At 40.4% G+C, this 27,804-nt stretch overlaps 1 protein-coding gene across 2 annotated transcripts in view; it reads left to right on the top strand.

Annotated features, from left to right (window-relative positions):
* The window catches only part of PHTF2 (putative homeodomain transcription factor 2), a 211,564-nt gene that overhangs the window by 11,658 nt on the left and 172,102 nt on the right, over positions 1-27,804 (top strand). For both annotated transcript variants that reach the window (XM_075064450.1, XM_075064461.1), the window contains exon 2: positions 12,147-12,226. In XM_075064450.1, coding sequence (XP_074920551.1) covers positions 12,182-12,226 — 45 coding nt within the window. In that variant the 5' untranslated portion in view covers positions 12,147-12,181. The remainder of the gene's footprint in view (positions 1-12,146; positions 12,227-27,804) is intronic.

Below are 27,804 nucleotides of genomic sequence, written 5' to 3'. Positions count from 1 at the left end.
TCACACTGTTGACTAATATTTAGCTTGTGGTCCACTATGACCCCTAGATCTCTTTCTGCTATACTCCTTCCTAGACAGTCTCTTCCCAGTCTGTATGTGTGAAACTGATTGTTCCTTTCTAAGTGGAGCACTTTACATTTGTCTTTCTTGAACTCCATCTGGTTTACCTCAGACCATTTCTCCAATTTGTCCAGATCATTTTGAATTTTGACCCTGTCCTCCAAAGCAGTTGCAATCCCTCCCAGTTTGGTATCATCTGCAAACTTAAGCGTACTTTCTATGCCAACATCTAAGTCGTTGATGAAGATATTGAACAGAGCTTGTCCCAAAACAGACCCCTGTGGAACCCCACTTGTTATACGTTTCCTTGTTATACCTTATGTCAGGAAGCTCTCCATCTTTGGAACATATGGATCAGGAATTGTTTATCTCCCATCTTTTGGGAGAGAAAAACACCATTGGTAAAACCTGCTGAGGGAGTCCATGTGCACCATCGTGAGTGATCCATCAGAAAAGGACATACTCCTTCTGATCTTTCAGCAGCGGAGAACCCCGTTAATAGATTGATCATGACAGATCTCAACAACAAATTCAGGAAGTTCTGCTCATGGGCAAGTCCACAGGCTGGTTCAGTCAGTCTCCATTTTCTCCCATGGTCTGGTTGGCTACTTCTATACATTCTCTCCACTTCCTCTCAACCCCAGGGTAATCAGGAAGCTAAGACAAGATAAAGCAACATTGATTTTAATAGCTTCATCTTGGCCAAGACAATGCTGCACTGAGTCTCCATCAGCCCTCCAGTAATGTTACCTCTCATCAAGGTTCTCCTATTTCAGAACCAGAGTCAGTCACTGCATCCAAATCTTCAGTCTCTCCTCTCTCCTTCAGGTTCTTATATAAAATAAAATATAGAAAATAAAAATCATTGTGCCAAACCTAGTTTTAAGCACCAACATGTTTTTAGCACCATCCTCTATTTTTCTGTAAGCTTCTGAAATTTACAGGAACATGGTTTCTTGTGAATTTCTCACATGGGAACACCAGAGATGAGCACAAGTACTTTAATTTCTGTGGGGAAGCTCAGTGCACATGTTTATGGTATACAGATTCACTTCTGAGATTGATAACATAGCTGATGAATTCATTTTAGCCTTGCAGCCATTAGTTAAAAGAAAAAGTCCTTTGAGATTCTTTTGTCATTCACCAAGACCTCATCTTATTGTGAACATCTGCCCCATAGAGGGCAGCTGAACATAACTTCAAAGGAGTCATTGTTAAGAGGAGATTGTTTAACATAGAGTGCTTTCTCTCATAGGTGCACTGTGGTGCTCGTGTGTTCTTCTAATCTATAATGGTCCGGAACAGAGGTGAAAGTAAGCCAAGTCCAGTCTGGCACACCGTACTGGTGTGGCCAGACCAGCTTCCCCAGGCCGGCGATTTAAAGGGCCTGGGGCTCCCGGCAGCGGTAGGAGCCCCGGGCCCTTTAAATTTCCACCAGAGCCCTGCTGCCAGAGCCCCTCAGTGGTGGAGGCGGCTCAGGAGGTGATTTTAAAGGCCCTTTAAATCACCAACAGAGCCCCCGGCTGCTGCCACTACTGCGGGGGCTCCAGCAGCGGGGCTTGGGCAGCAATTTAAAGGGCCTGGGACTCGCCTGCAGCCACCTCCACAGCTGGTAGCTCCGGGGGTGATTTAAAGGGCGTTGGGGCTCCCAGCCGCTGCCACTGCAACTGGAGCCTCAGGCCCTTTAAATTTCTGGGCCCTTTAAATCAAGATTTAAAGGGCAAGCCTCTTCCAATTGAGGCCCCAACGCCCGCTCAGGACTTCAGTGTACCAGTAAGTCCTTTTAAGGTACTTTCATCCCTGGTCCAGAATAAAGTGTATGGGTAGAGATCAGAGATGACTTTGACAGTATATATCTTTGAATTAAAATGTTTTCTTACTATCTAGCCTAAATTTCCCTTCCTATAAACTAAGCTGATTACTTCTTGTTCAACCCTCCCTGGACATTGAAAACAATTGATCATTGTCCTCTCTTATAGCAGCCCTTAACATATTTGAAGACTTGTGAGATTCCTTCTCAGTCTTTTTCTCAAGACTAAACATGCACAGTTTTTTAAACCTTTCCTCACAGGTCAGGTTTTCTAACCCTGCCCCTCCCCACCCTCAAGCCTTTTCAGCAGTCCTATTGCCTAGCCAGTTATTCCCCATTTTGTATTTGTGTTTCATGGTCTAATTACCCATTGTGTGAAAGGATTTCCTTTTAATCAGTTCTGAATTTGCTACAGTTTGAATTTCACTCACTGACCACTCATTCTGGTTTATTTTCTCTATGCCATTCAATATTTTATATACTTTTATTACCATCCTTTGTTTTGTTGTTTTTCTAAGGTAAACAGTCTCATTTTTTTCAGTCTCATGAGTTTTCCATGCCCCATATCATCCTCAGAGACCTTCTCTGAATTCCTGTTAATTCTGCAATATCCTTTTTGAGGTGATGTGACCAGTAATTCTCACAGTATTCAAGAACAGAATGCATCATTGATTAATATAATGGCATTATAATATTTTTACAAGTTATTCTCTGTCCCATTCCTTGTACATCCAGAAGTCTTGTTTTGCTTTTTTGACCACATCCGCACATTGAGTGGAAGTCTTCACTGAGTTGTCTGTGAAGAAGCCAGAATTCCTTTCCTAACTTGATGGCAGTTAACTAAGAACCTTGTAAGGTTCATGTGTAGTTTTCCCTTCTCATGTGCATTACTTTGTATTTATCAGCATTGAACTCTAATGGCCTTCATACTGCCCATTCATTTAGTTTGGTTGGTTCTCTGAAGTTGATCCCCAGTAGTTCGTAGTCTTGACTAACATACATAGCTTTGTCATCTAGGTTTTTGCTATTTTGATACTTGCTCCCTTTTCCAAATATTTAATAAATATAGTAAACAACACTGGATCTAGTACAGAATCTTGAGGTGCTCTGCTGTTAACCTTTTGTCATGATGAATATCAATCATATATAATCCTACCTCTTGTTTTTAGTTTCTGACCCATGGCAATACTCTACCTCTCACTCATACCAACTTATTTTCTTTAGTAGTCTCTTTAAAGGAACCTAATCCAAAACCTTTTGAAAGTGTAAATAAGTTATATCAGCCATTACTCCTCTCTTAATTACTTCACTGAAATGTTCAAAGAATACTAATAGACTAGTGATATACAAGTTTCCTGTGGAGAAACTGCTGGTTTGATCCTATCATATACTGATCTTTTAGATATTTTACTGTTCTGTTTAACTAGCATTTAAACCAGTTGTCCAATACAGATTTAAGGCTGGCTGCTCTGTAATTCCTCAGATCACCCCAAGAACTTTTTTAAAATATAGACACAATATTTAGAGATTGTATGTTTAGGTTAGTAACTTAGTCACTTCATACCCAAGTTCCTTCACAGGCTCAGTTGATTGCTGTTTATAGAATGTTAAAAACTTTAATCTGGGAGTGGTTTTCTACTTCCTGCACACACTCATTAACATACCACAGCTTTGTCATACCAATTTCTTGCTACAGATCCACACTTAAAAATTTGTGGCATTATGGCTCTGTAGACAGGTGGCCAACAAGATCATCACTTGGTGGGGGAAAGGGGAACAATCCAGCATATTTCAGTACAACCACTGTTTCTGGCTTTTGTTTTTGACCATTTATTAGGCATACAGCTACTTCACGTGTATGCACAGTTTTGATCATTTTATCAGTTGTGGGGAAATACTCAACTATTACATCTGGAAAGGCATATATTACAAATATGTTAATATAGTTGCCCTGCAGTATATGTGTACTTAATATTTTAGGGAATTTTTTTAAAAATCACACTGATGGAATGTATTTTGGGAAAATAATAAATGTAGACTTATTTTTTTCATAGTTTTTATCTGAGCTGACTTTCTATTCTGGAGTATTATAGTATCAATAGCAAACATACAGGGCTAAACACTGGTGAGAAGGCAGAATTGGAGGTCAGCCATATGTGGTGTATGTTTAAAATGGAATATGATATTAATGATGGCTTGGTTTATTGTAGACTACCTAGCAATGGAAACCAGTATAGTTGGACTAACAGGAATGATTTAATACGAAGGGTAAAAAAGCACAGTTAAATGGAAATATAAAACAAGTCTCTAAATCTTTAATTTAAGAAATTGATCTTGCGCCACTGAGTTCAGTGGCAATATTGCCATTGTTTGTAATGGGAGCGAGATCACACCTTAAGAGCATGTGGCTAAATAAATATATGTTGTAGCATGTCAAAGACATAAACACTCTATAGAGATGTAGAAAACTCTTCTTTTAAGTGCAGAATTGACTGAGAAGATAACAAACTGCTGCGCTAAATTGGGAGCGAAATAATGCAGTTTATTTGCATAGTGTTTTCACTGGGCCAATGCATGCAATACTGCCATATTATAAAATATCTTACAATATTCAGTGATTTAGTTGATAAATTTCCTAATACATTATAAATGACTTAAAATGTATAGTGATAGTTTGACAGTATAAAAATTGTGGTTAAGGTTACATACAACCTTTCATTAAACCTCTGTTTTCACTCACAATCTTTTAAAGAAAGTTATTCGTTTATGTTAATGTTCCTATTTAATCTCAACCCAGAGAGAATGTTTTTGTGACCTCTTGCTGAAGTCTCTAATGACCTCTTTTTAGCCAGCTCTCAGAACCAGTACTGTCCTCATCCTCCTATAACTGTCAGCTGCCTTTGGCACAAGTCAACCATACTTTCCTTCTTAAAATCTTGGCCTCCCTTAGATTCTGGGACTGTCCTTTCCTGGTTCTCTTCCTGTTTTTCTAATTGCTCTTTCAGTTGCCTTTAGAGGATCCTCTTCGTCCCCTCTTCCCCCTCCCCCCTTTCAGCTTTCTGTGGGGGTTTCCCAGGGCTGTCCCTGGTCCTTCTCTTCTCCTTCGACCTCTGATCTCTGGGTAATGTCACCTGCAAACACAAATTCAACCACCATCTGTATGTGGATGATTCACAGATCTACCTTTACTCCATATCTGTCCAATTCTGTCTAAATTACAATCTCCATCTATGTCTGACATCCCTGCATGGATGTCTTGCCATCAGCTCCAGCTCAACATTGCTAAAACAGAGCTCTTAATCTTACCTCCAACCCTCCCCGTTACCTCCTTTCTTGATCATTGTGAACACCACCACCATTCTTTTTGTCACTCAGGCCTGTACCCTGGGTGTCATCTTTGACTGACTGGATGTGAAGAACTAGAGACATCCATGTCTAAGTCTTACAGATTCTTTCTGCATAACATCTCTCTTAAGATGCAGCCCTTCCTGTCCACCCACACTGCTAAAAATCTCATTCAGGCTGTCATGTCATCTCTTTGAAACCTGTAGGGCAATAATGTGTCACTCAGTCCACACCTTAACAAGGCCCTGTGCTCTGGTAGATGCTTCTGTATTGAATGACTGCTTTGGTAGGGATGTCTTGCAGTCATTGTTTAAGTATGATGACTCCTATCTACCTCTAAACAGGTAACTGCCTGTTAGTCACCAAGAGAGGAATCTGTGTAGACAAGTCACTTGAAGAGAGAACTAATTTCCTATCTTACATTAACTGGTTCTGTGAGAGGTTGTCCATGTGGGAGTTCTGTGCTGAGATTCTGTACTAGCCCACTTCACCCTTTGTCCTTGGGTGGATGAGTTGCAAGGACATGCAGGGCACAGATGTTGCTCCAATGGACCCTGCTAGCTCAAATAATCTGATATTAAACACATGGGGTTGAGGCAGCCCACATGTAGCAGAATGGCCCATGCTATGAGTTCACTATTTGTCTTTAAATGGTTAAACAGTAAAGCTCAATTTACGTATCTGCATCTTTAAACTAGCAAACAAACATAAAAGATAACTGGTTGCAGCATTTTAAACAAAGGCCCTGACATGGGCTTGGAGTTCTGGGTTAGGGCTGAGGAGCTCCTTTCCTATCCCAGCCTTATCTAGCACTCCCTCTGAGAGGAAGCAGGTAAGCCTGAACTGTCTTTCTGGCTCCTATTTGGTCCATGTCTCCTCTTGGCCCTTCTAGGTCCGTGGAGGACTGAGTCTTGGTGGTAGGTCTGGGTTTCCTTGAGCAGCGGGAGTGTCACAGCGCTGATAAACCCCATCACAGGGGGTCCATAAGTACCTGTGGTGAAATCTATGTGGACAACCCATCTCAATGAACCACAATTGCAATAGATCTGAGAAAGAACAGCTACTTTCCTTACCATAACTATCACAAGAGGGTTGACTGTCCCACAATTCCAGGCCTGTTGATCCAGAGAGGTCAGATTTGCCAGTGCTCATGCAGAGGACTCTGACCTATTTGGAATAGGTACAGGCGATTCTATTAAATGCCAGGAAGCAGTCAATTTAGCTCTATGAGCATAAGTGGAAAAGGTTCTCTTTGTGCGCAATCAAAAATAACTTCACTCCTATTCAGTCAAGAGGTGAGTACTTCATTTGAAATCCTTGGCGCACTCTGTATCGTTAGTGGAAGTGTATATATCTCAGCTCATAATAGTTTAATGAAAGAGATTGTATTTAGCAAGTATATAATCAAAAGACTCTTAAGAGTTAATGGAGGTTATACTCCTTGGCTGGAGAGCCCACACCTATATGGGGCTTTACTCTAGTACTTAGCTTATGAAATCTTCCGTTTGAACCCATAAAAAAAGTTGCCTGTTTGATCTTTTTTTTTAAGATAGCCTTTATTGTAGCTATTGCATCTGGTAGGACAGTGGCTCTCAACCTTTCCAGATGACTGTATCCTTTACAGGAGTCTGATTTGTCTTGAGTTCCCCCAAGTTTCATCTCAACTTACAAAATCAGACATGAAAATACAAAAGTGTCACAGGACACTATTACTGAAAATTTGCTTACTTTCTCATTTTTACTATATAATTATAAAATAAATTGATTGGAATATAAATATTGTACTTGCATTTCAGTATATGTTATATAAAGCAGTATAAGCAAGTCATTGTCCTTATGAAATTGTAGTTTGTGCTAACTTTGCTAGTGCTTTTTATGTAGCCTGTTGTAAAACTAGGCAAATGTCTAGATAAGTTGATGTACCTCCTGCAAGACCTCTGTGTACCCCTAGGGGTAAGTGTGTCCCTGGTTGAGAACCACTGTGCTAGAAGAGTGAGCAGGCTACAGTCTCTCTTTCCTGTCTACTCCTCTTCACAGTTTTTCACAAAGGTAAGATTCCTTATAGTGAGAGGCTTATAGCCAAATCTGTTTGTCCTAACAAAAAGAAGACCGAGAGGTTACTTGATTAGTATATAAATTTGTTCGTTGGGAGAAAATACTAGCTCCTAAAGGGCATTTTAAAGGCATAACAAGAACCAGTGGCTGGAAGCTGAAGCCAAACAAATTCATATTGGAAGTTTAGGCAAAACATTTTAACAGTGAGGATTAATCGTTGAAACAGTCTACCAAGGCAAGTGGTGGATTCTCCTTTTGATGTCTTCATATGAATTGTGGATACCTTTCTGGAGTATATACCTTAAATAAACACACTTTATAGGGCTCAATGCAGTGGTAACTATGAAAACGCTAGTGATATACAGGAGGTCAGACTACATGATCTCATGGTCCATTCTGGCCTTAAACTCCATGAATCTATAAAGTGGACCTTCATCCACATGTGAAAGTAGAGTTAATTATATTGTAAAAATAAGAATGGATTAAAGAAATGTTGTATGTACCTTTAAGCAGAAATAAGAAATGTTGAAATACAGGTGCCAGGAAAAGAAACATTAGGCATAAACAAGGGTGCTAATGGCAAAACATTAAGAGAAGATCGGTAAAGTTAGTAAGGAAATAAGATAATGCATGGATAACCTGCAGGTAACTATCAATGATGCTCCTTGTAATCTTTGGTCTAAATGCTCCCCCATGTCACTCTGTATAAATAAGATAGTTTGTGTCCTTTGATGGGCTGGCTGGCACATTTTGGGGATATTTAGCAGAGCGCTGTGCTAATCAAACAAGAGTGGTCTACAAACTGTAAGTCCTGAGTTCCTAATTTGACCAACACTGAAATTTCTCTCAACAAGTGGTAGTAAAATCATCAATCTTAATCGCATTGTCAAGTGTTCAGGCCTCTGTGACGATTGTGGTTCTGGGGACCACAACTGAGAGGTGCCAAAGTCAGACCGATGCTCATACAGGGCAGGCCACAGCCTAAGGCTGGGGTTTCTTCCCTCTAATAAGGCAAACCAAAAGCCAGGCCAGAACAAAAATGACTCAGGGTCTCACCTTCACTGGCTAATCCAATCACACAAGACAGTCTCGTTAGAACGCTCCAGTCTCCCATATCTATTCCTACAGTGCACGCGATCCTGGAAGATGAAGGTTATTGAAAACACCCCAGTAAAAAGAAATAGGTTCTTCGTATCCAAGGCCAAGCCCCAGACACACAGGTCAGATATATCACATCAGAATCTCTACCCACCAATTTTACGGGCGTGGTTATTGGCAGTTCTTTAGAATCTAAGAGGTTAATTCATAAGGAAAAAGAATAGAGAGAGAAGCTAGAATTGGTTAAAGGGAATATTACGTCAAGTCAATAGGCAAAGTCTTGTAACCTTAGGAGGCACTTGGTTTATTAGGCCAAAAAGTGGATGGGAAAGTAAAAACGGCAGGTCTCAAATCAAGTCTCTGGAGAACATCCCCCTCTGGGATGGGTCATCAATCCCTTGTGCAGAGCTTCAGCTTGTAGGAAAGTCCCTCCAGAGGTAGGAAGCAGGATTCAAGACAAGATGGAGATGAGGCATCAGCCTTATATGGGCTTTTCCAGGTATAAGAACCTCCTTTGTTCTTACTGTGGAAAATTACAGCAAAATGGAGTCTGCAGTCACATGGGCCAGTTTCTGCACACCTTGCTGAGTCACAAGGCATATCTGCCTCCTCTCAATGGGTCAGTTGTGTAGCTGATGGTCCTTAATGGACCATCAAGCAGGTTAAGCAGAGCTAACACCCGCTTGTCTGGGATCTTTCCCAGTAACACAGCACAAGTTTGAAATATAGACAGTATACAGCCAATATTCATTACTTCAACTGCAAAATGATACAGACAGCCTAATCGTAACCAGTAACCTGGTCTTAGATACCTTATATGATCCCCTTTACATAAGATCTGGTGCCACTACAGGACCTTGGTTGCAACCCATGTTCTATATGGTCTCAGTTTATATCAATAACATCACAGCGTCACTGTTACGTTTGGGGGTGTGTGGGGGAGCTAAGTCTAGGATACTAAGAGAGCATTAGTCTTCTATTTGACTAGTTCTAAGGACATCACCCAGACTCTCTCTTTTTGGAGAAAAGAATGAAGGTCAGCCAGTCTCATCCCATTACCTTTCAAGGCAGGTTAGTCTCAGCATTGAAGAGTTTTTATAAGCACATTTCTCTAGCCCTTCCTTAAGGACTTAGAGAGCACTCAACTAGAGCAAAGCCTGCTTCCATGGCTTGCCATAAACATGTTCCCATATTAGAAATCTGTAGAGTTGCCACTTGGAGCTCAGAGACAAGGTGGATGAGGTAATATCTTTTATTGGACCAATTTGGAGCTCAGTTAATATTTTCACAAACCATTCTTTATACCTGGCAACTAAATCAGATGCACAATTGGTAAAGCAATTTTTAAATCTCTATTTAATTAGATTTCCTCATTCCACATCCTGAGTGAGAAGTACTCCTTGCCAAACTACCAGGAGTGTACAGAGACCATTCAAATAAATGAAGGTTACTCATCTGTAAACTGGAATTCTTTGAGAGAACCTCATGTTCCCCACTCACCTTTCCCACTTTCTAATTTCAATCTTGTACTGGAAGAGGTGGTTGGAAGGAACTGAGGCAGTTGACATGTCATGTCCTCCTTTTTATAGTCCCTCCCTCTGAACTTTCAGAACAGTGAGGGAAGGTATGGGGGTGCAAGAGTGCTCCAATGTGCACAGCTATTAGGTTCCACTGGGCCAAGTTTCATTGTTGGCATATCTCAGGAGTGTAAATATGCATTGATTATCTTGAATGCTTGTTACAGGTGAGTAAACTTCTTGGTGTTCTTGTATGCTTCCATTTTTGGCTCCCTGTTTTGCATTTCATAGGTTTAGTTTCATCCAGAAATACCAGCTTAATAGCAGACCTGTTGAAAACTTATGAATTTCACTTATTGGTGGAGAAATCCTCTGTTCAATGTAGTAGTTTTTATGCATTTTGCAATTGTCTATTTTGGTGTCACTTTTTTGAAATTCTGAAAATAGGTTTCAGGGGTAACATGAAATCACAGTGATCAAACTTTCCATAATGGGTCACAGCTGTAAAGTTTTATGTGCATGTTTGGGGGTGATTTAAGAATGGTTTTCCTCAAGTCACAAAATAGTCCATGCCACAAGTTAGTGCTAACTTCTAGGAAGATGAACGGGCTGAAGCTACTGGGCTTTCTAACTGGAAAGCCCAACTTTCAGGGTCAGCCATTTAAAATAGGGTAATCCCCGTGCAAGGTTGGCTCATTGCTCCCCCACACATAAGGCTTAGTTGATATTTATTTTGTCTGAAATTAAATTTAAACACTTTAGGTTATGTACATTACATGACAAGGTTTTGCTCTCTGCAGTACAAATACATTTATAGCATGGTTTCAAGGTGTGGCTCTAGTATGTTGCCTTGATGGAATGTAATTTGTCCACTGTTTCATAGAGTTATCATTGCAGGCTCCTACTTTTGAAGTGTGTTGTGCTCCTTTGCTTCTGTAAGTTCAGAATTACGTAGAAACCTATGTTCTTTCTAATCATGTGTACTTTCCCACGTGCTCCAAATGTTAGGGACAGGTTTTGAAAGAGTTGTTGCTAACAGGTCTATCCTTTCAGTTTCTGAAGCCTATGAGGGAAGAATTAAATACGTGCTCATTTCTTGCATAAGTTTAACTTTTTTTACACGGTTAGTGTGTTGTGTTGAGCAATAAACTAGCTATTTTTAAAAAGTTTTTTGGATATAGCCAATTTTATACCACTGAACTAGAGTAAATAGTGGATTCTGTAACTTGGAGTCTTTTTAAATCAATATTTGAAGATTTTAACAACTCAGCCACAGGTTATGGGCCTATTTCAGGGGTGGGTACATGAGTTTCTGTGACCTGCAGTATGCAGGTCAGACTAGATGTTGATAATTGTCCCTTCTGGCCTTAAAGGTCTGTGCTTCTACACTGCAGTAAAACAGCTATGGCATGGCTGCGGCTGGCCCAGGTCATCTGACTTTGGCTTGCAGGACTAAAAATTGCAGTGTAGATAGTCAGTCAGGCTTAGGCTGGAGTCCAAGCTCTGAAACACCATAATGAGGGTGGATCTCAGAGCCTGAACTCCAGCCTGAACCCAAATGTCTATGTTGCAAATTTTAGCCCTGCAGCCCAAGCCTTATGGGCCTGAATGAGTTGACCCAGACTGAGGGTACATCTATACTACCCGTTGGATCGGCGAGTAGTAATCAATTTATCGGGGATCGATTTATTGCGTCTCGTCTGGACGCGATAAATAGATCCACGAATCGACGCCTGTACTCCACCTTGGCAGGAGGAGTAAGCAGCGTCGATGGGGGAGCTGCGGCAGTCGACTCGCCACTGTGAGGATGGCCAGGCTAGTTGAGCTAAGACATTTTTGACTTCAGCTATGCGAATAGCGTAGCTGAAGCTGCGTATCTTAGGTCGATTTCCTTCCCCGCCACCCCCCCCAGTGTAGCCTAGCCCTGAGACTTGGTACCGTGTGTGTGTGTTGTTTTTTTTAATTGCAGTGTAGATATATCCTATGAGATTTAGCTGAGCAGTAAAGCTTACTTTGTTTGCCAGGTATGCATTACTTTACAGGGTGGAGAAAACTGTTAAAATAGAAACTTCTGTCTCTTTAGTATGGCAGCAGATTTTTGTTTTAGTTGGGGAAAACGTATCACTAAAATAGCGAGGCAAGATGTAAGGTAAATATACCTGTAGACCACTTTCCTCTGCAGGTAACTACAGTAGTTTACATGCCTGTTGATCAGTCTTTTCTTGGAAGGTGGAAGTAAAATTTTGTCTTTCTTTTAACAGCCTAAAATGACTACCATGCGAATGCAGTAGAATAAATGGCGTCAAAAGTAACAGATGCTATAGTCTGGTATCAGAAGAAGGTAAGCTTTACAGTTAAAATATGCGTTTGGTGCTGGTGGTAGTGGTAAAAGAAAGGAAGGGGATTTTGGTGGTGATTGAGTTTTTGTTTTGTCTTTTTTACATTCCTCCCCCCTCACCTTCTTGAAGTGTTGATTTGCTTAGTGTCTGGAAATGAGTAGCTCAAACTATTTTTCCAATAATGATTGATTAAATATATATTAAAAGTGTTTTGATTTCCTTTTGGGTTGCTTCTTTTTTTTTTTTTTCTTAAAGAGAAAAATGCAGTTTTGAAGGAAAGTGTTTTTTCATTTATTGGTTGTAGACTAAAGCATTGGTGTATAGTAGAATGTTCAGTTTATATAGTCACTTTCTCGTACTTTTAAAAGCATTGTAATAACACTATTTGACAGAAAAGCAAACTGCAAGACTAAAAAAAGATTTCATTTATCTTTTCACTCATCAGTTAATGGCTATGCGTTCCAGAACATTCAAATTTTAAAATTTTTTATTTGTATTGATAAAAGTTGACCAGATTTTTTAAAATTATCCATTATATATCCACAATTGTGTTTCTAGGATTTGTTAACCTGTTCCATTAATGTACATGAAAACTGCTAAATGTTGCTCTGTATTTTGGTTTTAAAATCTCAGCAATTTCAAACTGTATCATTCATGACTTAGTCTCCCACAATTTTTGAATATACTTTATAAGTTGAACTGCTTTTCATTTATAAAGCAGCACAGGGCTAGAATTCATGATTTCAGTGCTCTGATGCTAGGATTTAAACCAGGAAGGTCTGTTTTTTTTTTTTAAAGTAACATGCATTATATATGTGCTATAATTAGGCTCTAATGAAAAGTAAGGGGTTTTTTTGGTGTTTTTGTTTGTTTTTTGTTTTTTTTGGTTATGGATTTAAAAAAAACCCCTCGTTCATTTGTAAATCAGCAACTCTTAATGTTTTTTGTTTACTCAGGATAGCCTAATGAGAATACACCTCTCATTTTTATGAGCAGGGTAACAGCAGTTTACAGTTTCAGTAGCATGGTTCACTGTCCTACATACAAGATATGCAATAGTTAATGTTTTCATTGCACTATTGTGTTGAACCTTTACAATTGTGGATCACATGACATTGAAAAGGCAAATCTAAAACCTTGATAACTAAATGAGATGCTATTTATAATGTAGTTTTGATTATATTAAAACACATTTCATTGTAAAATGTTTTTAAAGCACACTAATGAATGAAGACTACTTCAGTGATCTTTAGTTATCCCTGTCCCCTATTATTTAGATCTTTGCTAGAAGAAATAAAATTAAACATTTAAATTTAAAAGTGCAGGAGAATGGAAGAATTACCGACAAATAGATTGAAGCTTTAGGGTTGTTTTTCCCCTTCTGGTACTAGTTGCGGTCTCTCTTTACAAATCTGTAAACCTTAGAGTCTGAACATTCTAAGATAAAATTACATACCAAACACCCACCTATTAAAATATTATTTAGGTTGTAAAGTCATGAACTTGAAAGTTTATCTAAAATTGCATGAGAAACAAATAAAAATATTAATTCAATCATCTTGTGGTACGTTTTGTGCTAGTCTTTAATTCCATTATGACCCCCTATTTTTTTCCCCACACACTCTGGCCATTCAGAGATCAGGATGGATGGTGTTCAAAAACTGATTCAGAATTGTGTTGTGAAATTAGGCTATCGGTAGGATCTTTGCCTGATTTGCTCTAGAAATTGGAAGTTTATGTAAGGAATGAGGTAAGGAACTGTTGAAAGAGAGGATGGTCTTGTGGTTAAGACAGGTGAATGGCACACAGGAATACTTTATTTTCATGTTAATATTGTGTTCCTGGGTCTGCTGTGAGGAAGTTCTGAGACCTTGCAACTGCAGCTAAAGTCAATGGAAGCTGTGCACGCTCAGCTTCTCTGGCAGTAAGATAGCTGGACAAGTGAGAACAGGGTTGGGAATCAGGAGGAGGCCCTGAGATGGCCAGATTGAGAGGTTTGCCTGAGGCTATCTGTAAAATGGAGAGAATAATACTGTTATCTCACTGGGGAGATAAATTCATGAATATGTGAATGCCCTAGAAAAGACAACAAGAAAATAATTCTGTATTCAGTCCAAAATCTGGATAACTTGCATTAAATAAAGAGGGGTCACACACTGAACAATGAAGATAAAAACAGTCATTGAATAGATGCCTCACTCCCTATGTTGAATATTTTTCAAGGGCTTGACTTGGTAACATAACATATATTTAAATAACAATCTTTAATGTAGTTTATTTCCTAGCCTCTACTTAAAAAGAGAAAAAATTATATTCGGTGCAACTATAACATCCCCACCCCCACCCCCCATTGCATCATCTTCAAGCTTTAAACCCTGAAGCTTCCTTCAGCATGGAATTCTGCCAATTGAAATACAGGACCTGCTGCAGAAAGCTGTTATCCCGAGGTAGGGGGAGTGGGCCGCTGGGGCTGTGAGCTTTGCTTGTTCTGGGGAGTGATGTCAGGGATTTCGCTGCCTGTTTTTCTTCCCCAGAAGATGGAGCAGGAGTTCTCCCCTCCCCTCATTTGATACCCTAGAGAGGAGAGGAATCAGTAGGGCCATGTCTTGGGCCTTGTTTAGAGGCACCTGGCTTATCTTCCTTTTCCCCCTATACTGAGAGGCAGGGGTACTCTTCTTCCTCATATGGTGGTCCCAGAAGGAGAGGTGCAAGGCTTAATTTGTGTCAAGGCTGAGCCCTGTCACCTTTAGGTTTGGCATTTCATAGCCCTGGCACCACTTGCTACGTTGCTTATGAAAGTACAAAAATTGCTTGAGCCCCGGAACCTCTTTCATTACAAATTTAAGCCACTGGAGAGATGGGCTTTTTGGGTTTGGGTGGGGAGAAGAGTTGCTGGGGAAGCACGAACCAGCTCTTTCTTCCCTACTCCAGGAAACACAGTTTGTTCTTGGCATTCCCAGTGTAGCACGTGTTGTGCTGCTGTTACTTTGGTAATGGCATGGGACCATGTTTGTGTTCAGTTGTTTTGGCATGCTGCCAAAATTTTGCTAATGTCATAAGAGATAGAAGGGAAGTGGCAATTTTAACAGTTTTTAAAACTTGAATGGAATTTCATGGATGAACAAGGCCCTTCTTTGATCCCCCAGGATTCTTCTCCCAGCTGAATTTCAAAGGCCTTCTGTAGAGAACAGAGGTGTTTAGAGCTTTGCAAAAATGAAATATTTTGTGACCTTTTTTAATGGAAAGAGTTAGGCAACCTAAATATGAAAGGTATGGTTTATTAATTCAAACCAAAAAGCTTTCAAAGTAATACAAAACTATTCACATGCCTAGTGTAGACTGCAGAGTCCCAGAGGCCTGTCAGTGGATCTCTCTCTCTGCTCCAGGACCAGTCACAGGAGTCAGTCTCCTTTCTGCAGCTCTCCCTCCAGCTTAGCTCTTTCAGCCCTTTGTAGGCATCACTGACGTCTTCCCAAGTAGGTCTGATAATTGAACAGGGTTGCTGATTCCAGGCCCCTGGCCCGTAAAGGAGTAAACTACCCTGTTACAGGGTCATTACCAACTGTCCGTATTGTCTATGAACCCTGCAAACACTTACGAGTAACTTTACTCATATGATCAATCCCATTTGCTGAAATTGAGCTGCTCAGATGATTAAAGTTATTGACGTGCTTAAGTGTGTTAAAATTCATACCCTCTATATTGTTACAATAAATATACTCTGTGTCTTGGGAGAATGCATGTGAGCTGTTGTCTGTAATAGTGATCTGGAAAAGTATCATTACATGCATCTGACGAAGTGGGTATTCACCCACGAAAGCTTACGCTCCAATACGTCTGTTAGTCTATAAGGTGCCACAGGACTCTGTCGCTTTTTACATGATCTGTTATGGTAACTAAGTCAGAATTTCCTTACTCGTATGAATTTTAAGACTTACCCACACAACTTGAGGTTTATAAAATATAGTGGGCACTTACAATTCATGCTGATGTTCCTCTTTCTGAAATATTTATCTTTTAAATAGTGATTTTACTGCTTTGTTTCTGCTCAAAAGTGACTTTCCCAGAAAGTTTCTGCAAAATTAGATCAGCTGATTTTGAACTTTGAAAAAGGTATATGCATGAGGAGACTTAATCAGCATTTTTCTTTAAGATGGAAGTTAAAGTGAAAATGCTAGAAGTTTAAACAGGAGAGTTGGCATGGATGCAACTTTGAAAACAAACGCTTTTGCTTTGAGGAGGAGGGGAAACAATTGGTTTTACTTAAGAGAACCCTTTTAAAATTGCATATATAGCTTGTCAGAACATGTCCTTAGGTCTACATGTGTATAGTAATACACTGAATTCACATACCACAACTTGAATAGATGAGTACCTGCAGAGAAACATTTCCCCTTGAAAAGTCTGAGAAACTTGAGAAACACTGTCAACTTATTTTAAACCAGGGTGGATAAAAATCAATGATATTTTAAATAAATAATTTGGATTTTTTAAATTTGAATCAGATTTTTTTGATAAAATGCTTTTTGAGGAAAAAATTCTGAAGATAGATACATTATAGCTCAAAGATATCTCATCATGGAATAGGGATTATAAATTCGAATTCTGTAGTATGAAACAATATATTCCTGTAATGCTTAAGAAAACTTTTGTAAATAAGTTCTAATAGTTCATGTTTTAAGGACCCAGTCTTATACAGGAGCTTTTGTATAGATTATTTAGGTTAATCTTTCTATCTACCCAATGGGACTCAGTGCTCAGTCTAGAACAGGGGTAGGCAAACTACGGCCCAGATCTGGCCCATGGTGCTGCCGGCACCATGTCCCTGCGGCCCCTAGGCAGGAGGGTGCAGGGCTCTGTGCATTGCCCTTGCCTCCAGGCACCGCCCCCCACATCTCCCATTGGTCGGGAATGGGGAACTGTGACCAATAGGAGCTTTGGGGGAGGTACCTAGAGGCATGGCAAGGGCAATGCATGCAGAGCCCACCTCCCCAGGGACTGCAGTGCTTGCGGGAGTGGTGCGGGGCCAGGGACAGGGCAGGCATGACCCTGACCCTGGTTGCGCGCTGCTGCCACCCCAGAGCCGCTTGAAGTAAGCGGGACCGGAGCCCAAACCCCTCCTGTACCCCGCCCCCAAATTCCTTATCCGAAGCCCACTGCCTGCACCTTGCACCCCAATCCCTTGCCCTGGCTCTGCATATAATTTCCCCACCCAGATGTGGCCCTGGGCCCAAAAAGTTTGCCCACCCCTGGTCTAGAAGATACCATCAGAGATGCTTAGTTTTGCGGTTCTCAAACTGGATTTGTGTTTCCAGAGATCATGTGCTTATTAACAGCAAAAATATTTTTAAATAAATAATGTATAGAGGTGAGAAATGACAGACCTCAACCTTACTGTGTCTCTGCATATGTGTGTACACAGAGTCAATCCCTTATCTATCTCTCAAAGTGAAAAATTTCAAAAAGTTCAATGAATAGAACACTGTTGGGAGTGGAATAAATGTGGACCAGGAGAAGTCTGGAGATAAATGTGAGACTGGGTGGACAAGCAGTAGAAACAAAAATGAAACTGTTCAAGCAGCATATTCCAGAAATCTTGAGGTTTTTCTGAGTGTAGCCTTCATTGATTTGAGATCTACCATACTATTCTCTCACTAGAAGGGAGAACCTATAATGGCAGCAGGCTGTAAAAGAGACCCATTTTGGGAATATTTTAATGAAGTTCTACGTGTGGGTAAGACAGGCATGTGTGCAAAATGCAAACAGTGCAACAAAGAAATGAAAGGCCTGGTTGCCCGAATGAAACAACATCATGAGAAGTGTTCCTTCTCAGGAGGAAGCTGCGTTGGATGATGAAGGAACATGAACATACAGGATCTTCAGGTTGGTAAACTTTATTTCCTACTTCTTTCTTAAGGACTGCCTATCTTCCTTCTGGACTGTTCTTGAATTCTCACGTTTGAGCAAAAAATATAGTTGTTACCCAATGGTACTATCATTTTAAATGCAATTGTGATAAAAAATAAATAACTGAAATAAGCAGATCTTCCTTTTACAATTTCACCTTTAAAGTAGTACTGAGTTTCAGTGAATGCAATGAGTAATACTAAATGAGCAGTATGGTAATATAATTAAATAACTGCATTGACTTATTTTGTGTAGGAGAATCCATCCTCAACTTACAGCATTCTGAAGACTATCCACCTTCAAGATTGCCATCACTTTCTATAGTTTCAGAGTTATCTGCAAATGACAGCGTTTCAGTCACATCATGTATGTCACATTGCCACAGTATATCTGTAGCAAAATGAAAAAAAATCTTCATCCTCCAGAAAACAACCATGGATATCTTTCGTGATAAGAACCAGCAGATTACAAAAAGAGGTAATTGATTAAAACATTGCTCAGTTTGTTTATACAACAAACTCTCCTTTCTGTATTTGAGAGCCCAAACTTCATTAACATGGTTCAGTCATTAAGACCAGGCTACAGTCCACCCAGCAGAGCAGATGTCACAGGCAAATTTCTGGATAAAGTGTACAAAAGAGAAATTGAGTAGTGTGCAAAAGATCTAGAGCAGGGATCGGCAACCTTTGGCACGTGGCCCATGAGGGAAATCCACTGGCAGGCCGAGATGATTTGTTTACCTGCAGCGTCTGCAGGTTCAGCCAATCGCAGCTCCCATTGGCCAAGGTTCGCCATTCCAGGCCATTGTGGGAAGTGGCGACCAGCACATCCCTCAGCCTGCACTGCTTCCCGCAGCCCTCATTGGCCTGCAACGTGAATCGCGGTCAGTGGGAGCTGTGATCGGTCAAACCTGCGGACACTGCAGGTAAACAAACCGTCCAGACTCACCAGCAGATTTCCCTGACGGGCCACATTCCAAAGGTTGCCGATCCCTGGTCTAGAGGGTGAAATTGTTAACCTGAGTCTTGATGGGTGGAGCAGTGTCCACAATGATCCTGTTGTACGTGCTTGTGTGACAACAGAAGAAGGGAATGTCTTCCTTACAGAAACAGCCGATACATCAGGAAATGCGCACACAGCAGAAGAGGAGTTGGCTATGACATGGGCATTCAGGAATCATCCCTCCGTAATGCCAGCTATAATAAACTTCAGAGCTAAGGGTGAACCATTCAAGAAATGTTTGCTGCTGATGTTTTAAAGAAAGTCACACCAGTGAACTGGTGGAAGTCACTTTATCACTCAACAGACTCTGAATCCAAGTGCTTGTCTCCCTTTGAACAGCAGTAACTTCTTCTGCCAGTGTAGAAAGAATATTTTCTTCCTTTGGACTAATTCATTCTAAACTGAGAAATCATTTGGGACCTGAAAAAGCAGGAAAGCTTGTTTCTTTCTTTTCCAGATTATGAACAAACAGGAAAATGACGGTGAAGACAACCGAGTTAGCTGCAGAAGCCAAAATGTTAAGTTTCTCATGTTGACCTGGCTTGTGTCATCAATTTAATTTTTGGTTTTTTAATATTTCATTTAACTATTTTAATTAAAAACAATTTTAACAAAAACAAACCTGATTTTAAAAAACTTGAATGTTTAACTAAATAAAAAAATTTGTATGCTTGTTTTGTTAAAATATTGTTTGCTGTTGAAGAAAATAAATCCAGAGTACATAATCTTGTTGTTTTTAGTTAAATAAAACAATTTTGAATGTCTGTCTGGTGGTGATCTCCTCCTAATACAGCATGGCAAGAAAATCCTCCAAATATTAATGATTACCTGTTGAATTGGTTATAGTTCACCTCCCAATAACTTCATAAATATCTCCTTCAGTTACCTTTGGTAAATGAAGTAACCAATCATTCATTTTGATATAGCTGTAAAAACTAATCTGAAAGTTTTTTTCAAAAGAAATCACTTCAAAAATGTATAGTGTGTACCTTCTAAAAATGAAACCTACGTCTATCTTTAAGGTGTGAAGAATATGTATTAAGGTTATAACAACCAACAAGAATACACTTTTATGTAGAAATCCATGATTAAATAGTGATTTTAAATCAAATCCACCCTGTTTTAAATAATTCCCAAGTCCACCTGAGCACATTTTCAATTGTTCTCCATTGCTTACCCCCCCACCCCCCAAATATAGTTCCACTATTTAGAATGCCCTTTTTAGCATGGGGGAAATTAATGGTCTTCAAAGAGAAAACAGCATTTGACTTATTGCTAATTTTGTTGTGAAATACACAAACTTTGACAGAGTTTTTCACTAATTTTTCTTAACTAATAGATACAAAAATTTTAAACAGGCATAATTTTCAAGTTGATCTTTTTAGGTGAGGAAGCTGAATTGGCACTGTGCAAGGAATTTACAAGATGCTCAGCAGATTATCTCTAGATTGTCTTTGTTCTTAAAAGCCTGGGGAATTTAAATGCAAGAATGTAACATTAATGTAGTGTTAAGATTGCAAGATCAGCATTCAGTCATAAATTCTTAAAGTTAAGGTTTATCTTGAAACGTGCATACTGTATCTAATATTTGTGTTCCTCTTTCCTGGAAAAATTAGATCTTAGTGAATTAACGATCGTCATAAATTGGTCCTTGATCCTGTATCTGACTGCATGTCAGTTAACTTTGAGTCAGTGCAGCTTCACATGAATACAGAGGTTCCCAAGTACTCATTTGCAAGTTTGGAGCCTTACTTTATTATTAGTGTATATATAGTAAAACATACATGATGTGCAATATGGCCGTTATGGTATTGTCAACCCAAACATTCAAAAATTTGTGATTCAGACCTCAAAATCATTAATTTATTTTTACATCTCAAGTTCTTTATTTGCCTTCTAGTTTTTAAAACTTTAGGCTACCCTTATGCTTGAAAATTTGACCCTTCTTTGTGAATAGCCACAAGAGCTAGAAACTTACTTTGTAAAAATGAAGACTGACTGAAGAAAAACACTCAGTATAATCGGACTCCTGATTAAAATGGTTAGAATTGACAACATTGGAAGTACTGTGAGGGCAAACTTTTTATTTTTTTTTTTTTTCAGTTTCATAGCTTCTGAGTGCTTGACCTTAACTTTGTATTAGTGGGATTTTTGTATATAAATATCTCCTTTCTAAGTAGTTTAATCAGAATCCTTTCATGCCAGTGACCCCTTCTGTTCCATTCTGAAACTGGAAGAATCCAGTTCTTGATATTGACTGATTAATATATCTTTTGAGTATCAGGAAAACTCTTAAAACTTCATTAGTTTTAAATCTCCCTTTCTTGCTGTTTTTTAAAGTGAATGTGTTATGAAGAATATCAAATGTCTAGAAATTTCAAGAATGTACACTTGAAACACAGGGTACTGAATGACATTTAGGGGAAGGATAGAAACACATTATGGGCCCTAGCTATGTCACAATGCTCTTTCAAGTTAATAGTAGATTTATTTAGCAAAAAGTAAAGTTTGCATAGATTATGGTGGAATTAGGATTATATTTATATGCATTTTTAACTTTTTTGAATTTGTAGTGTCTTGTGCATCAGTGCCAAATTTGTCCAGAACTTGGCAAGATAAAAGGAAAGCAAATAGCATAATTTTGTTATGCTTAAGGGAATTGTATACAAAGCTCCTCCACTCCATTTTTGGCATCAGTCAGCCAAGTCATGGTGGCTCTAGCACCAAAGAAGTCTCTACCAAATTGATTGGGTTTGTGACTACACTGTATAAAGACTTCAACGAGTACTAAAATTACATCAGCTCAAAGAAGCAGTCCTTCTGGTGCCAAACGTCATCAGTGCCAAGGCTGATTTTTGCCTTCTGAAGAACTTGTTGGATCTAGGGGTTTCCTGTGTACTGACAAGATCGGATACTGAGCTGGTACCAGCTGCTCTTTCAGTAACAGAGAGCTTTTTTCTGTTGAAACAATTAAAATTTTAGCACCAGGAGAGTATCAGAATCAGCTTTAAGAATACTGCTGCAGCACTCTTTCTGGCATAATCTCTGAAGTATTTCTGTCTTTGGGGCTGCTATGTTACCCTCAGACATAAGGCAAAGAGAGAGAGAGTGTTAAGGGGACATTAGTTTTGATATCTTGGAACATTTAACGTATAATTTAAGATAAAGTTAAAGATCAAAATAAAATCTCTAAATTATGTTCTAAAGAATGTTGTATTGTTCAATAGCAGACAAAGAATAGAGTATCTCTCAAACTGTGGCTTTCTTGTAGTCTTCTGATGCTGCCAGAATAGGCTTGAGAAATGTGGGCAGCTGAAATACCAAAATCTAAGTCCTGGTCTACAGTGGGGCAGGGATGGATCTAAAGATATGCAACTTCAGCTATGAGAATAGCATAGCTGAAGTCTACATATCTTATCGACTTAGATTGACTTACTTTGAGTCCTCTCGGCGCAGGATCGATGGCTGCCACTCCCCCGTTGACTCCGCTTCCGCCTCTTGCAGCGGTGGAGTTCTGGAGTTGATGGGGAGCATGTTTGGGGACTGATCCCTTACTGCCAATCTGGTGGGTAGTGTAGACATATCCTAAGGTGTCATTAGAAAGGGAAATAGAGCTAGTGAGGCCAACTGGATGCATTCAGACCGGTACTAACTCGCTGGTCAAGAAAGAGAGGACTAGAAGCTGTTGTCTATTCTTATAGGTATAATTTTGCTTTGTAATGAGTAGATCAGACCTGAAAGGTAAGTTTCATGGTTTGTATAATAAACATGCTAGGAAAGACCTGAAGAATAGTTCTGTGTAGCTTGAAAGTTTGTGTCTTTCCCCAACAGAAGTTGGTCCAATAAAAGATTTACCTCACACACCTTGCCTCTCTGAAACGAGAAAAGAGTAAACATCAAACAGTGTAATGAATAAGGTTGACTGATTATTATTTTTCCTCTGCCAATGCTTAGATCATAGATATCTGTGAATATGTTTATTGTAAACACTTCAGTAACATGAATTATTGCACTTTGAAGGTACTTTTCCACTATTGATCATTTTAAATATTTCATTTTCATAATGGTAATTGTCTACTTCAGAGATGCTATAGAGATGTAACCTCAGTGAAATTCTAGTTCTGTGAAATCCGTCAAAAATTTAACACTTAGTGTTTTCACCAAAAAACAAACAATTCACTAGTTAGTAACTTGAGCACCACCATTAAAAAGTTTTAAAAATGTTTAAGGCAAAGTTGTTCTTTGAGCGATGGTCTCTGTATGGATTCTAAACGAGGGAATACGTGTGTTCGGAAAAGTTATGTTTTAAATTGCTTTGTTTGGTTCCCCTATGTGGGAGACAGTGGGGTGGGAGGATCCCAGCACTACTACTTAGAGTGATGTCCCTGTGGGTGCTCCACTTTAGGTATTTGTGCACCCCTGCTCTTGTAATGGGAGATTTGTGGTAGCAGTGCCGGTTGGTTGTACATGCATGGTCCCTGTCTCATGGTGCTTCAGACAGTTATCTGGAACTGTACAATCAACCCCTCTCAGTTCCTTCTCTACCTCCTTTGGCTTGAGTCGGAGCATCTAGCAGTGCCTCTGTGCTTAGTCTTAATAGCATAGTTTTCTCACTAGTTCTAGGTTTAGTAGATATAGTTAGTCTTTTTTTTTTTTTTTTAATCCCTCTTATTTTCTTTCCCTTAAAAATAAATAAAAATTCCCTCACTAGGAGTTTGGGTTTCTGTTGAAGCATTAAAGAAGAGTATTAATTCTCCCCTTGGGGGGAGGGAAATGCTCCCCTGAGGGGCGTGCCCGGCTTCCTGGGTTTTAATCACTGCCTCACCTGCAGACTTTCAGTACCTGTCTCAGATATCAGAGGACAACTTATAACCAGGACAGCCCTACAGGCTACTCTGGACTTTGTGGACACAACAGTGAGTTCTGTAGCCACCACAGTGGTGATGGAGAAGGGTGTCTTGACTTCATCTCTCTGGATTCCCCAAAGAGGTGCAGTCGACGGTCAGAGATTTGCTGTTTGGAGGTCCGAGATTCTCTTCAGCCAAAACAGACAAGTCCCTCCATATGCTCAAGGACTTGAGGGCGACATTGAGGTTCCTGGGCATTTATATACTTAGGGCCAAGAATAAGATGAAGAAATTATTATGCCCCATAGAGGTGCCAGCCCATTCCCCATACACAACAGCACAGACAATACAAGCATCATGGATGGAAACCGAGACCCTCGAGGAGATGACAACCTAGTCCTCCGGCTACAGTCTCAACTATCAATATCCAGGCAGCAAATTTGCGCGTTGCTCGAGGATCCAAGACCCCCCCCCCCCCCGCCATCTTTCAGCGCTGGAACCATCTCCCAAACATTTGGAGTTACTCAATCTGGCAAACTATTATAACAGACAGATGGGTTCTAGAAATTTTATTGAGGCTTGGTATTCTATCCCTTTTATCTCCAACCCCCGTACCCACCCTCTTTCCCCATCCCTCTTCAGGGACCCCTCTCACAAACATCTGCTGCATCAGGAGGTAGCCCGTAGGAACAGTATAAGCAATACCAACAAAACTCAGAGGGTAGGGCTTTTGCTTATGTTATTTCTTCACACATAAAAAAACAGGGAGGTGGAGAGACCTATTCATGATCTAAGACAACAAGTTCGTGAAGACCCAACGCTTAAGGATGATCACATTAGAGATAGAAAGAGGGGACTGTTTCTCAGCCCTTGACCTCCAGGATGCATATTTTCATATAACAATTCACCTGTTATATCAAAAGTTTCTCCGATCTGCTCTTGGACTGGATCCCTTCCAGTACAATGTCCTGACTTCCAGTCTATCCACTGCTCCTTGAGTATTCTCGAAGGTCCTTGCAATTTTGGCTGCTTACCTCCGCAAAAAAAGAATCAGATATTCCTGTACTTGGACGACTGCTTACTGAAAGCCTCAATACGACAAGCAGCGTTAGAGGCCACCGAACAGACGGTAGCTCTCTTTACAAGACTAGGCCTCCAACTAAATGCACAAAAATCAATGCTAACACCAGTGCAAGAACTAGAATTCATTGGAGCCTCCCTCAGTTCTCCTGAGGTGATGGCCTCTCTACTATGGCAGTGATTTCTAATCTTAACCAATCTGATTACCATGGCATGAAACAGTCATCAAGTATCCACCAGGACTTGCTTGCAACTATTGGACCCCATGGCTGCCACGACTTTCGTTGTCAAGCATGCAAGACTGCATGCGAGATGTCCCGCACAGGCACAATATAAACAAATGTCTCAATACCAAACAAGATTAAAAAAAACTCCATACTCTGGTGGACCCAGCCAGACGACATCTGCATGGGGATGGTCTTTTGTACAGAATCCTCCAATGATGACCATCACGACACACACATCGCTTTTAGGTTGGGGAGCATGTCTGAACTCACATTTTATCCCGGGCGGTTGGTTCCCAGCAGAATCCCTTTTTCACATAAATCTTTAAGAACTATGAGCTGTTCACGATGTTTGCTTCCACTTCTTCCCCATCAAAAAAAAAAGACCATACAAGTCCTCACAGACAAGGGGGAGCACGCTCACACTCCCTATGCATAGAGACCATGTGCTTCTGGCACTGATGCATCGCACACAATATTGACATCACAGCATCATACTTATCTGGATGCCAAAATACCACAGCAGATACGTTAAGCAGTAACTTCTCTCAGGGCCATGAGTAGGAATTGAACACACGTGTGCTCCACAATGTATTCAGGCATTGGGGGTTTGCAACTGCACAAAACACCAAATGCCAAGGCTGAGTCTTCACTCCTTAGGTGATGCCTTTCTTATTAAATGGGACGCTCCACTCCTATACACCTTTCCTCCCACACCCCTCCTAGCGTGGATTCTTTACAAGATCAGGCTGGAGAAGTCCAAAGTAATCCTGATATAGCCCCACATGGCCTCAGCAAACCTGGTTCCCTTACCTTCTCAAGATGGTGTGTCCACCACGCACATTTCCACCTCTTCCTCTTCTCCTGTCCCAAGATGCACATCAGATCGTTCCCCTGGACCTGGAAATACTCAATCTCAAAGCGTGATTGCTCTAAGGATCCAAAATTACGTGCTTGAAGGAAATACAAAACATTTTATTAAATAGCCGCAGAACAACCACCTGCCACACATACCTACACAAATGGAAGTGGTTCAGTACCTGGTGCCAGCAGAAAGATTGTCTTAGTCTCAGCTCCCTTACCTCTAATATTAGAACTTAAAAAAATCATACCTTGATTGAGCTCCTGGAGAGGCCCATCTCTGAGCTATCATAGAGTTCCACCACAAAGTAGACTATTTTTTTCCACCTTCCCACTCCCCAAGCAATTCTTCAAAGGCCTCAACAATATTTACCGTGAAGTGCAAAATCCTACCCCAGCATGGGATCTCAACTTAGTCCTTCGAGTCCTCACATCCCGCCCCCCCCCTTTGAGCTGATGGCAGCATGCTCTCTCCTTCACCTTTTGATGAAGGTACTGCTTTTTGTAGCTATTCCATCCGCCAGAGAATCGGACTGCTGGGAGCTCTCATTGCAGACCCACCACACATAATCTTTCTCAAAGAGAGAGTTTCTCTGAGGCTGCATCCCAAGTTTTTGCCTAAGGTTGCCTCATCATTCCACCTCAACCAACCCATCCATCTACTGACACTTTATCCAAAACCCCACAGGGTTAGACAGGAGTTAACACTCCATACCGTGGAAGTACACAGGGTATCAGCAATTTACACAGACGGATAGAAGTCATTCTGCAAGTCTCTGAAATTATTCGTCTCAGTAACTGAACAGCCCAAAGGGGACACCGTAACTAAACAGAGCCTTTTCAAATAAATTTCAGATTGCATCAAACTGTTATCACAGATATGACGTATAGCCCCCTACAGACGTTCATACTCATGCCACCAGTGTCTTATTGGCCTCTGTAGCATTTCTCAACAATGTTCCCATTATAGACATTTGTAGAGCAGCAGTGTGGGCATCAGCCCACACATTTACATAACACTATGCACTAGAACAGCATTCAATATCCGATGCGCTATTCGGACTCACCATATTATCTGCCACGACTTCAATGCCGAAACCCCTTCCGTCTACTTCAGGGCATTGCTCTGAAGTCACCTAAAGTGAAGCACCCACCGGGACATCACTCAAAGAAGAGAGGGTTACTCACCTTGTGCAGGAACTTTTTTTTTGTTTTGTTTGTTTTTTGTTTTGTTTTTGAGACCCCCACCCCCTCTGTGGGTGCTCCACTACCCACCCTCCCTTCCTTCTACTTTGGAGTTTCACTCTGTGCTCTGCAGTAGAGAAGGAAAGGGGAAGGAGGGAGGATGGTCACACAGCACCAGAAAACCACCTGAAGCAGCGCAAAATGGGGACCATGCATGTATGACCCAACTGGGCAGTTACCACAAATCTCCAATTACGAGCAGGTGGTACATGAACACCTAAAGTGGACACACATCTCAAAGAACCTCAATTACTACATAAGGTGAAAACCACCAATGACTAAGAAGAGAGGGTTAAGCTGTTAAGGCCACGTCTATACGACGCGCCATATCGGTGCGTTACAATCGATTGCTCGGGGATCGATATATCGCGTCTCATCTAGACGCGATATATTGATCCCTGAGCGCGCTTACAT

The sequence above is a fragment of the Chelonoidis abingdonii genome, chromosome 1 (genome assembly GCF_003597395.2).
Source record: "Chelonoidis abingdonii isolate Lonesome George chromosome 1, CheloAbing_2.0, whole genome shotgun sequence".
Classification (NCBI taxonomy): Eukaryota; Metazoa; Chordata; order Testudines; family Testudinidae; genus Chelonoidis; species Chelonoidis abingdonii.
This window is presented reverse-complemented; position numbering and strand designations above follow the sequence as displayed.